This window comes from Rana temporaria, chromosome 10, assembly GCF_905171775.1.
Source record: "Rana temporaria chromosome 10, aRanTem1.1, whole genome shotgun sequence".
Lineage (NCBI taxonomy): Eukaryota > Metazoa > Chordata > Amphibia > Anura > Ranidae > Rana > Rana temporaria.
In genome coordinates this window covers 127,140,711-127,153,494 of record NC_053498.1, presented here as the reverse complement: position 1 = coordinate 127,153,494, position 12,784 = coordinate 127,140,711, and the positions used below count along the sequence as shown (strand labels likewise).

The window sequence follows — 12,784 nt, the reverse complement described above, 5'->3', positions numbered from 1 at the left end:
TCTCTGCTCACCAACTTTGATTGACAGCAGCGGGAGCCAATGTCGCCGCGCTGCTGTCTCCGTCAATGAGGAGGGAAGTACTGTGCAGCCGAGACAGTACTGCAACATCGCTGGATCTAGATGGGGCTCAGGTAAGTATTAGGGGGGCTGCTGCACGCAGAAGGCTTTATATCTTAATGCATAAAAACTTCTGCCTTTACTATCACTTTGACCAATTTTTGAGTATAGCCTCAAATAAAACTAATTAATAAATCGATAAACAAGTACCATCATCCATGATAGAATATAAAGAAATTGGACCAGGTGAACATAAGGTGGCGGCTGATAGTACCACCTTAACCAATACAAGGTCACCAAGAGGGGGAATGTTGATTGGACTTTCTAGCAGTGGTGGTTCGTCCATAGAGGGCGCTGGAGCGCCGCCCCCTCTGGATCTCACCGCCACTGAGTCTAATAACATAGATTCATGCATTGCATGAATCTGTTATTATCGCCGCTGCCGCTGTTCTATTCAGATGGTCGGCGCTCATGTCCGGCCATCTGAATAACAGCAGCTGGTTGGCTGTACGGAAGTGCCTATCAGAGCCAACGGCTCTGATCGGCTTTTCTGAGTACAGCCCTCGGGTCCCGGAAGCTTATACAAGGAACGCACTAGGGATGCGCTCCTTGTACAAGACTGACAGGCGTCTCAGCCAATCAGGTTCACCGGTTCTGGTAACCTGATTGGCTGAAGCGTCATCGAGGGCGGGAGAAGACATCGAGGGACGGTGGAAGCAGGATGGCTGACCCCAAAAAGGTAAGTGCCGGGCTGAAATGGGGAGGGGGCATTTTACAGGGCGCAGTGGCAGAATTTAACAGGGCACAGTGGCGAGTACAATTGATGGGCACAGTGGCGAGTACAATTCATGGGCACAGTGGCGAGTACAATTCATGGGCACAGTGGCGAGTACAATTCATGGGCACAGTGGCGACAATTCATGGGCACAGTGGTGACAATTCATGGGCACAGTGGTGACAATTCATGGGCACAGTGGTAACGTTTGATGGCATGGTACAGTGGCTGCATTTGGCATGGCACAGTGGTGACAACAATTGATGGGCACAGTGGTGACAATTGATAGCACAGTGGCTGTGTGTAATGGCATGGCACAGTGGTGACAGTTGATTGGCACAGTGGCTGCAATTGATGGGCACAGTAGCTGTGTATGATGGGCACAGTGGCTGCAATTGTTTTTTTTTGCTCAAGCCAAGAGGAAGGGGTCTGGGAAGACCATGTAGTATCAGCATATGACATCATCAATAATCCCAGAGACACACAGGACCAGACACACCCCTTCTCCCTTGTTCTGCTCCAGGCCCAAATCAAGGAAATGTTCAAATGGATTACCCTGCAGGCACCAGGAACGCAATTATTAAACCTGGAAACAAAATGGGATCAGTGTCCCCCAGAAACCGGGGACGTCTGGCCACCTTAATCTACCCAAAGCTTGTCCTGAATTATGTATTATTTTGAATCTCATACAGAACCCAGCTGTGTTCCTACACAAAGAACGTCATAATGTTCACGTTAAAGTACATTAGCAGAGTGCGGAAAGTGAATCAAGCCTGCCAGCTGCCTGCCAAACACTGACATAGTCATCAGGACAAGAAATGGTAATACACGCACATTGATCAGACAATCTTGCAGTACAAGCAGAAAGGATTCTTTGCGGTCTTTCAGAGCTTGAAATTAAAGCGGAGTTCCGGCCACAATTTCACTTTTTAAATATAAATACCCCTGTAACACACAAGCTTAATGTATTCTAGTAAAGTTAGTCTGTAAACTAAGGTTCGTTTTGTTAGGTTGTTACAGCATTTAGACACTTTATAAAATAGAAATTGACTGGGGCCATCTTAAGTGTGGGCATCATGAAGCCAGACTGTATGACTTCCTGGATTTCAGCCTTGCAGATCTCGCACATGCTCAGTGCTGCACAAGCAGTGTAATAGTTTTAAGATCCGGTTTCAGCACCTGTACTGTCCAAGTCACATGATTCTTCGAGACTGGGGAGTGCACAGACTCCTGGAAAGTTACACCCACTACATTCCTAGGAGTCTGTGCGGTGTAGGTTAGGAAGCTTAAGCACCTAGGTGCAGGAAGAGGGAAGATTCTAACTATTCTGCCTAGCAACAACACTTTGAAGGCATCTAAAAAATAAAATAAAAAAATAATATTCTTAAAGGACTAATGACATTTTTTTTTTTAAAACTACTGATGTAATGTTAGATTTATGGGTGGAACTCCACTTTAATGAAAGCAAACTGGTGCTGGTATAGGAACATTTAGTTTATACAGATGAACATGTGTGTATTTTGTTTAGGAGGCTGTTTAGTGCTACAAAGGCTGTGGCTCTGTTACCTCATCCTGTCTTCTGCAACTCTGGATATTTCCAGAAAATAGTGGGTGGAGGGACAGAGGCTGGAGCCTGGATATTTATGGAGTTTCCACCAATCCCTGAGCAGGCAGGGCCCAGAAGGTGGGGAGACAACCCATAAATACTCAGACACCTGGCAGTCTGGTAGCAGGGTCCAGCCTGTGACAGACCCAACAAGGACATGGGCTTATGGAGAGGACTAGGGGCAAGTCTCCTACCCACTTATTATGGCCAATGGAGAGAGCAGATCATTTGCCAATGATGGACAAGGTAATGGATGCTGAGGGCAAGGCTTAGATTCATTCTCTGAATGACAATAAAGCTTCCCTTCTGAAGTGGAAGGAAAGGTGCAATATTAATCTTGTACAGGTTAATAGTCAAAGGAAATATGGTGGTCCTTCTGCAGACTGGGTTGGAGAGTCTCCATTTGGAACATAAATATTTTTCAACCATAATCCTCAAGAGATCTATGAAGATGAATTCATTCAACTGTATCGGACTGCTGGGACATTGTCTTCTAAAGATTTGTCTAGTGGACAGAATACACAAGTTTATGTCTCTCCCATTGTTAATTGGGTCACATATTGTTTCTGTCCATCTGCTCATCTCTGTGTGTATATACTTATGATAATGTATAATGTACTTTGGTGCCAGATGTTCTGGTCACCCCCTGTCTAATCAAGGCTAGTTGTTTAATTAGCTAAATGTTTATAGTATAGATCAGTTCTGAGAATTATTACACTAATAGGACTGCATAAGTTTAAGTGGTCCCAATTGGGACCTATGTATCATATAACAATTGTGATATTATTGTTTTTAACAATTTATTAATGCATTCTGCATTACTTTTAAAGTATTGTTAAAGAAAACATATATATTGATAATTTAAACAAATTGCATTCTGTCTCACGTGGGTGACAGGTGAGTTGTTGCAATGAAATTTCAGCAAACTGGACTAGCTTGCTGCATAATCCCAGTGGCACTAAACCTGGAGGAGTGCTCTGTGGAGCCCGGTGATGCCACATTGGTCCAATTCACCTGCCTACAGCTCAAAGGCCGGACTGAGGATAACGACATAGGATAGGTGTAAGTCACTAGATAAAACCAGCAGCAGCAATGGATGAAGATAAATCTTGAATAAAAAATAAAAGTAGCTACAAAAAAAAAAAAGATGGATTAGTATTTACAACAAGCAGAAATAAAGAAAACACATCTATCCTCCTAGGAGACTTGTAACACTGAGGAATGTTGGTATTAGTAGGAGCGTTTATCCTGGGCTGCTCTACAGTTTATTTATTTTTGTTTGCCAGTATCCAATACTCCTGTAGGAGGCAGTATAACCCTAAGGTTTAAGATTTTCATGGACAAGAAATTCCCCTTTGTCATTAGTGAATCTTCTGCTTCCTGCACTCATCTCCCACTGGCGTCCCCTCTCAGTCAATCAGGACTTAGGACTCTCGGCCAATCGGGTATCAGGACCCGCTTCCTGGTTGGCCGGGAGGAGAAACAGGAAGACATTAGGGAATATTAATTTGCTAATGTCACAACTGGGTGGGCATGGGGCGCAATGTTCTGCCCCCTGAGCCCACCCTTTTTTAAAACAAAACAAAAAATAAAAATTCATGCACCTGGCGCCCTGCAGGTAGATTAGGGGCCGGGCGCATGAATTACAGGGGAGACGCATTGAAAACGTCAACGTATGACGAAACGCGTCTGTCCCGATGGCGTGCAGTGACGTCACCACGTTTACACAAGGAGGAAGGGCTCCTGTTTCATGCCGGCCGGCCGGCATTTGTTTTTATCGCTCGATTGCACTTTTCTTGTGTAAGTAGCATTTTATCTTTTAAATAAACCAGTTTGTACATACTACGCTATGTTGCGGTCTCCTTCCCTTTATGTGGTATATCGTTGGGCTGCCTGAAACGGTCTAGGAAGAGTACCCCACACTAAGTCTGGTCATATCCCGCCGTGGATTTCGTATTTGCTGTGGTCTATGCTGCATCTCTGATCCATCTTGTGCTGTGACCCCATACCCTGGATTATCCTGCTATGGAATATAAATAACGCTGTTATTTAATCACCCTCTGGTAAGCCTCAGTCCATGTGGTGGCGGCTCACACATCAATCAGTGCACTGGGCGTTGTCTGTTCTGGATTTCAACTGTTTTTGGACATTATTACCACTTTTGTTTTATTTACAAAGGACTTGATTGTTGTTTTTCATTTAAGTTGGCGCGATTTTTTCTTTTTTCTATATATGCTTGTGTTGGGTCACGCGATTGCTGCCTTCTATATTTCTTAATCACAATTTTTGGTTAGCGCAATTTTTCTCTTCCTATCTTTTTTCTACAGGAGAGACACCCCTGCGATCCGTATGAGCACCCGCCACTGTCTTACAGCTGTTCAATAGGCAATACAGGGGAAATGAGGTCTGTTACAGGGAGCACAGTGTTCCAAGAAAGGGGACCTCCAGATGTCATGCAATGCAGGTCTGATATCCACAATGAAACAGAAATGCAGCACATTTTTTTTTTTATCAGTCTTAAATATATTTAACATTCAGAAGCAAAAGGCAAATACATATATATTAATTACTTTATCATTTGCCTTATCAGCATAAAAAATATTAAGGATCAGAACGCAAATTGTGTCCGTCTTCGAGAAATCAGTTGTGCGCATTAGCAACCATTTATAGATGATAGACAACATGTCAACTTGTGCTCCTCTCTCCCATAGTTGCTTTGGCCGGCTTGGAAACCGTTCCCAGGACCGCCATTGGCTGGCATAGATGTGTCATAATAAAAGACAGCTACTTGCAGAGGAAGTCCTTACATACAGGGAGCCCCAAATCTCACTTCATCACAATTAAACTTAGGAGTTCAAATGTCGCTGAGGGTCCATTGCTGGTTTACTGGGAGGATTTGTTGTAACTACAACTGTGGACATGGTCTTGGAGGTTGCCGGGGAGGTGGAGGCTGTCGCAGCGTGTAAGTGGGAGGCTGGGACCGTCTGTATTCGCACCTGGTAGGGATAAAGGAAATTTTTAATTACACTGAAGTCTTAGTTATGATATACAATGCAGCAACTTGTGTTTTATACAGCTGGGACAACTGACATCCCTAATAATCTGCAGGTCTTATCAATAGAAGCCACAGGGTATTTACATTAATTTTCAAATGATATCAATGATCAGCTTTTATGACAGGGCCCCTTTTCTACACACACTTTCAACACTGCATTCAATAACACCACAAATAAAAAAAATGTTGGCAAGAGGAAAACCAGGGACATTTACGGTTTACTGGGGAATGTACTTTAACCCCTTTACTGCCAGGTCCATACATATGTATGTACCGGTATGTATGCATGTATGTACCGGTATGTATGCATGTATGTACCGGTATGTATGCATGTATGTACCGGTATGTATGCATGTATGTACCGGTATGTATGCATGTATGTACCGGTATGTATGCATGTATGTACCGGTATGTATGCATGTATGTACCGGTATGTATGCATGCACCGGTATGTATGTATGTATGTACCGGTATGTATGTATGTATGTACCGGTATGTATGTATGTATGTACCGGTATGTATGTATGTATGTACCGGTATGTATGTATGTATGTACCGGTATGTATGTATGTATGTACCGGTATGTATGTATGTATGTACCGGTATGTATGTATGTATGTACCGGTATGTATGTATGTATGTACGTACCGGTACGTACGTACGTACGTACGTACGTACGTACCGGTATGTATGTATGTATGTATGTATGTATGTATGCATGCATGCATGCATGCATGCATCGGTATGTATGTACCGGTACGTATGTATGTACCGGTACGTATGTATGTACCGGTACGTATGTATGTACCGGTACGTACGTATGTACCGGTACGTACGTATGTACCGGTACGTACGTACGTACGTACCGGTACGTACGTACGTACGTACGTACCGGTACGTACGTACGTACGTACCGGTACGTACGTACGTACGTACGTACGTACGCACGCACCGTATTTATCGATGTATATCGCGCACTTTTTTGCTCTGAAAATCAGGGCAAAATTGTGGGTGCGCGATATACGCCGATACGCCGTGTTTGAATGCCTGCGCCGACATATACCGAGCGCAGTACACTCAGGTACATTCGGCCAGGCTTGGCTTCGCTTGTAGTCACGCTCTGCGACGTTTATGCGCGAGAAGCCGAGCCTGGCCGAATATACCCGAGTGTACTGTGCTCAGTATACGTCGGCGGAGGCTTCAAACTGAGCGCGGAAAGCGGGGATTCCACATGAAGACAGCGCGGGAGAACACCACCGAGGCCGCAGACGGACGCCTGACTGGACGAGGCGCCGGGCAAGACACCAAAACTGTAAGTAGTAAAATGTAATAAAATGTTTTTTTTACAGGATTTTAGGGTCAAAATTAGGGGTGCGCGCTATACCCCGATAAATATGGTATGTATGTATGTACCGGTACGTACGTACGTACGTACGTACACATTTTTTTTTATATAAAAATTATGGTTACACCCAAGCAACCCACCAAACATTTGAGACCCCCCCACAAAAAAAGGAAACGTGTCAAAAACCACCCAAACATGAAAATGTTGGCTCGTATTTTACCCCCAAAAATGGTGTAATTTGTGTCTGTGTGCCCTAAAATTACTTTATTGTATTTTTTACAGAAATTTTGCGTTCCTAGACCTGTGTTTCTCAACCTTTTTTTTCCAGTCAAAGCACCCTTTACAATTATGGACAATCTCGAGGTAACCTCCAAAATTTTAGGCAGACAGTTTTGAGGCACCCCATTCTAAAAACTTAAAAATTATTCTGATAGTTTTACATAATGCAGCAACATCAATATACGTAGACCGCCCAACATTAACCACTTAAGGACCGAGCCTCTTTCTGAGATTTGGGGTTTACGAGTTAAAAAAAAATAATTTGGGCTAGAAAATTACTTGGAACCCCTAAACATTATATTTTTATTTTTTTTGAACACCAAAGAGAATAAAATGACAGTCTCTGCAATACTTTGTCACACCGTATTTGCGCAGCGGTCTTACAAGTGCACTTTTTTTGTAAAAAAATACACTTTTTTTTAATTTAAAAAAAAAAAAAAAAAAAAAAAAAAAAAACCACCAGTAAAAATTTAGCCCAATTTCTTTTTGTATTGTGAAAGATAATGTTACGCCGAGTAAATTGATACACAACACGTCACGGTACAAAGTTGCGCACGCTCGTGGAACAACGTCAAACTTTTACTCTTAAAAATCTCCATAAGCGACATTCAAAAAATTCTACAGGTTGCATGTTTTGAGTTCCAGAGGAGGTCTAGGGCTAGAATTATTGCTCTTGTTCCATTTTGACACTTTTAAAAGAAAAATGTTGTGTCGTTTTTATTTCCTATTAAAAGGAATGTAAACATCCCTTGTAATAGAATCAAGCATAACAGGTGTTCTTAAATATGACATCTGGGGTCAAAAAGACCTCAGATCTCATATTTGGATGAAAATGCAATAAATTAATAATACTTTTTTTTTTTTTTTTCTCCATCACTTAGCTAATGAGACCAAAGCCGATAGAGAGGCACGGGAAGGTCAAACAAGGATGATATGTAGACAACGGACATCCTCCTTATCAACTCATGCCATTGGTCGTTAGGATGTTGGCAGCTAGAAGGTTTTAATTGTGTACAATGCAAACCTGTAACTAAAGGGCAGGTTTCATCCATCCACCCACCGCCTTATATACAATTATGGGGAAATTTTCAAGTATTTTGCCAAGGCACCCCTAAAGAAACCTCAAGACACCCTGGTTGTTAAATGCTGCCCTAGACCTTTGTGCCAATATTGTGCAACATAAAAAATTGTAACTACCACCATTTTATTCTCTAGGGCGTCTGCTTTCAGAAGATATTTAATACTTTGGGGGTTTTATGCAGGGCTGTGTAGTCGGAGTTGGTGTCGAGGAGTCGGAGGAAATTTTGGGTACCTGGGGTCGGAGTCGGCAAACAATGCACCGACTCCAACTCCTACTAAATTTAGATTGTCGGAACATTTAGGAGTCAAAACATTTATCTACCGACTCCACAGCCCTGGTTTTATGCAATCTTCAGGGCTAAAATAATGTTCTAAATGTGCCCAAAAAATGCAAAAACAGCTCTGGAAGTGTAAAGTATCCCTGAACTGCTCAAGGTATCACAAAACCTGGGGACTACAAGACTGCTTAGCTGTACTGTTCATTGCATGGATAGGCAAATTTCTACCAGTGCTGCCGACTGATGGCCTGGCCTCGTCCATTCTTGAGCTTTCTATTTGCTATAGTGATGGAAGCCGACAATCTTTGGACTGGCTGGTTGCCTGTGACCTGGCTCAGAGGCCATTGTCCTTTGTGAGTGGCTCCTGACAGTAACCTCCCCTGTAGGCTCCTCCCCTCATACCTGTGTGGCCTGGCCCTGCTGTTGGAGTTGCTGCAGTTGCTGTGCGGTCAGGAAGCTGACGGGTTTGTTTCCTGCGATGAGTTTGGTCCCTGCTGGCACGGTAGTCAGAATAATATTACGTCCCAAACCGCTTATACTGAAGAGAGAAAAACATGTCAAGAAGAAAAAAAAAAAAAAAAAAAAAAAAACACATTCAGGGTTCTGTGGCACCATCCATGGAGTAGAATTATACAAATTAGAATAGAAGTGAAACCATTCCCACAACAACCAAACTGCTTGCTCAAAGTAAATCTAAAGCCAACATTTTTTTTGGATAGAATATAGAAAAGTTAAAATCCTGTAATTTTAGCCTTTGCAGTTTGTGCCTCTGTAGGGAGATTTCCCTTCACTTCCTGTCCCTCAGGCAAACAACATTTAGTTCTCACCAAGACACCCCTCAAATGGAAGATCCCCCCCCCCCCCCCCCAAACAACTGAAGTTCAGGATATTACTAGGGCCGAAACAACTAATCGATTAATCAACAACTAATCGATTATGAAATTAACCGATTACAATTTTCATAATCGATTAATGGGCCAGTAACATAATGGGGTTAAAAAAAACTAAAATTAGCTCTTTATAGTACAAAAAAAGCAAATCGCTACTGTAAATATTACTTTCACTGTCCCACAGTAAAAAAATTAACCCCTTACAGTAGCGATTATTTGCTCTTTTTGTACTTATTGTTTTTTTAACCCCCCATTATGTTACTAAACCTCTCAGGCCGGGGTCACACCTCAGTTTTTTGGTGCTTTTTGCAGAAACACACTACAGTTCATTTACATGTTTTCCTATGGGACACGTTCACATCCACGATTTTATTCAGCAGCTGCGTATTTGGAAAGGGCAAAGACTTTTTAACGCAAAACGGTGCCATTTTGTTTTTTTTGGTTCAATATACTTCAATGGAGAAGCTGCAGAAAAGCATGTAATGTGTTTTTGTGGCAATTTGTGTTTTGTAATCTGCCCAACAACAAATTGGCCCCAAATTTTTTACAAATGCAATTTTTTTTTTAAAGACTATTATCCGATTAATCGAAACAATAATCGGCATACTAATCGATTATGAAAATAATCGTTAGTTGCAGCCCTAGATATTACCATCATTTTCTCAGGGACAAAGGCGACCAGGACAGAGAGGGTGAATCTCCCTGGCAGGGGACAAAGACACTGTAAAAGGCTGGGTGTGCAAGGAGAAAAGTGTTAGAATTAGAATGTAAAGTCCAGACTTAAATTCTATTCGGACTCTTGTATCATAAAAAGTAAAAAAAAAAAAAAAGTTAAATGTGTTTAAGCTTTATACAGTCAAATGAAGTGTGTACTTAACTGATAATATTAAGGGGGGGGGAGATCTTGAGGGGTAATTAGTACAATCACTCCAGATGCCTCTTAATATAAATAGAGCTGCAGACCCCAGCACTTACTATGTGTGCTTTCCAGCTCTGCTTTTGCTAAAACACATAGATAAGTCCAAAACTCGACATTAAAGTGGATGTAAAGTCAGAAGGTTTTTTATCTTAATGCATTCTATGCAACGCATAGATGTGAACGACCGTCACTGAACACAATGGGGTTTATTTACTAAAGGCAAATCTACTTTGCACTACAAGTGCACTTGGAAGTGCAGTGACTGTAGATCTGAGGGGGACATGCAAGAAAAATAAAGCATTTTTTGCTTGTACACGATTGGATGATAGAAATCAGCAGAGCTTCCCCTCAGATCTACAGTGACTGCACTTCTAAGTGCACTTGCCGTGTATTTGGCTTTAGTAAATCGACCCCCATTGTGTTTTTGGATGAAAAGCGAATCTAGGCTTTTAATAACGCATCAAATTTGCATCAATGTGAACCGGCACACGCATACAATTTTTCAGGACAAGCTTTCGGGGCCTGTACCCGAAGCAGTATTGCTTGGACCTTGATGAAGGGGACACATCCCAAAAGTTTATCCTGAAAAATTGTATGTTAGTGCAAATAAAAACGGACAGTACACAATTGTTTGTCGCAAGTGCACTAATACAATAACCTCAGGCAGGGGACGAGAGGTTTTACGTGGAATTCTGGTTTAAGGACCACAGAGTGGCTCCCATAATGGTAATGGTGAAGGCACTTACTTGGCTCCCAGGTTTCCTTTGATGATGGGAGCCGCCATGACGCTCTTCCCCTTCATCTGCTGACCGAGGACTGACAGTGGCACGGTAATTCGAGCCGGAACTTTGCCCTGGGAAAGGTTAAAAAAGTTACAGAACATACTTCAACCCCCACACTGAATTACTACTCCCATCATCAACTACAGCTTTAAAAAAAAAAAAAAAAAATTATTCCAGGTTCCATAACAGAAATCTTTCCTGGTCTGGGCTAGACAGTTATACGGTCTTTATTGGCGTATAACACTCACTATTTCACCCTGAAAATTGGTTGCAATTAGTGTGTGCGTGTTATACGCCGATACTGCAATTTGGGCTTCCTTGGAGAGAACGGGGAGGGGGGCGGGACGAGCCCTGTCAAATTACATACAGCGAGAATCTCCTGTTTACTCAGCGGCCTCTGTAATAGGAAGTCCCGTCTCCTGGGCCGGCATTGGACCAATGTTCTGTCCATCATAGAAGCCTGTCCAGGAGGTGGGACTTTTGTATTAAAGAGGCCGACGAGTAAACAGGAGATTCTCGCTGTATGTAATCTGACAGCACTCATCCCATCCCCCTCCCTGTCCCCTCTGAGTGAGCAGTAATCCGACTCATTGATCAAGCTGCATTGATGGGCAATGGCGAGGCTGCAGATGGGCATTGATCAGGCTGCATTATTTTGCTTCAAAGTTCTTTATTTAAAATTTTTATTTATTTCCTGAAACTTCCCTCTTAAAATGAAGGTGCGTGCCTGTGCATCTTATCTGCCGATAAATACAGTAACTAAAAAGTAATATTAGAAATCTTGACTTGGCCCCTGCCTGTGATTGGACAGTAAAGGAAAGGCAGCATACTTATTAAAGCGGAGGTTCACCCTTTAAAACATTTTTTGACATCTCACAAAGTCGCGCCATCCTACCGACACAATGCCGGTGTTTTGTTTTTTTTGCACGTCACAGGTTGCCGACAGAACCCGAACCTGTGACGCGCAGTATGCGCCGTTCGGAAGCCTGTCAATCACAGGCAGTGCTTGGGAACGCCCACTCCCGCGGGATCGCCGTGAGGTAAAAAAAAAAATCGGGATTAAGAGGTATGTGCTGACAAAAAAAACAAAAAAAAAACACACCGGCATTGTGTCGGTAGGATGGCGCGACTTTGTGTGATGTCAAAAAATGTTTTAAAGGGTGAACCTCCGCTTTAACGTCTCTCCTCTTAACAGGCTGTTCCTTGTTCACACAGGAATGCTGTGGCACAATTAATTGGTTCCTTGTGCTGCTTCACCCACTTCCAATTTGAGCTCTGCAGCACATGGACTTATTCAAGTATTTACAATGCTTGTATTTAAAAAAAATTATTGCTGTATTTGTACATGGTTTATGGGTTATGGGATTAGTACACGGGTTATTGTGTATATTTTATGGGTTAAAACTTTAATTCAGTTTTAACCCACAAAACTATTATGGGTTATAGGTAGGGTTGTCCCGATACCACTTTTTTAGGACCGAGTACAAGTACCGATACTTTTTTTCAAGTAGTCGCCGATACCGAATACCGATACTTTTTTTTAATGTCATGTGACCGTTTTCAAACCACAATACAGACCAAAGATATTTTCTTTAGAATTATGAAGAACTGGTACATCATGGTGTGGGGCTGTTTTTTAGCATACGGTACTGGAAAACTACATATCATTGAAGGAGTGATCACTGCCAGTGCCACCTATCAGTGCAGCTCATCGGTGC

At 42.4% G+C, this 12,784-nt stretch overlaps 1 protein-coding gene across 2 annotated transcripts in view; it reads right to left on the bottom strand.

Moving 5' to 3' along the window:
- Positions 1–4,928: 4,928 nt before the first annotated feature.
- The window catches only part of NFRKB (nuclear factor related to kappaB binding protein), a 57,299-nt gene continuing 49,443 nt past the window's right edge, over positions 4,929–12,784 (bottom strand). For both annotated transcript variants that reach the window (XM_040326242.1, XM_040326241.1), the window contains exons 24-26: positions 11,031–11,137; positions 8,878–9,013; positions 4,929–5,434 (exon numbers count right to left, since the gene is read on the bottom strand). In XM_040326242.1, the coding sequence (XP_040182176.1) occupies positions 5,285–5,434; positions 8,878–9,013; positions 11,031–11,137 (393 nt within the window). In that variant the 3' untranslated portion in view covers positions 4,929–5,284. The remainder of the gene's footprint in view (positions 5,435–8,877; positions 9,014–11,030; positions 11,138–12,784) is intronic.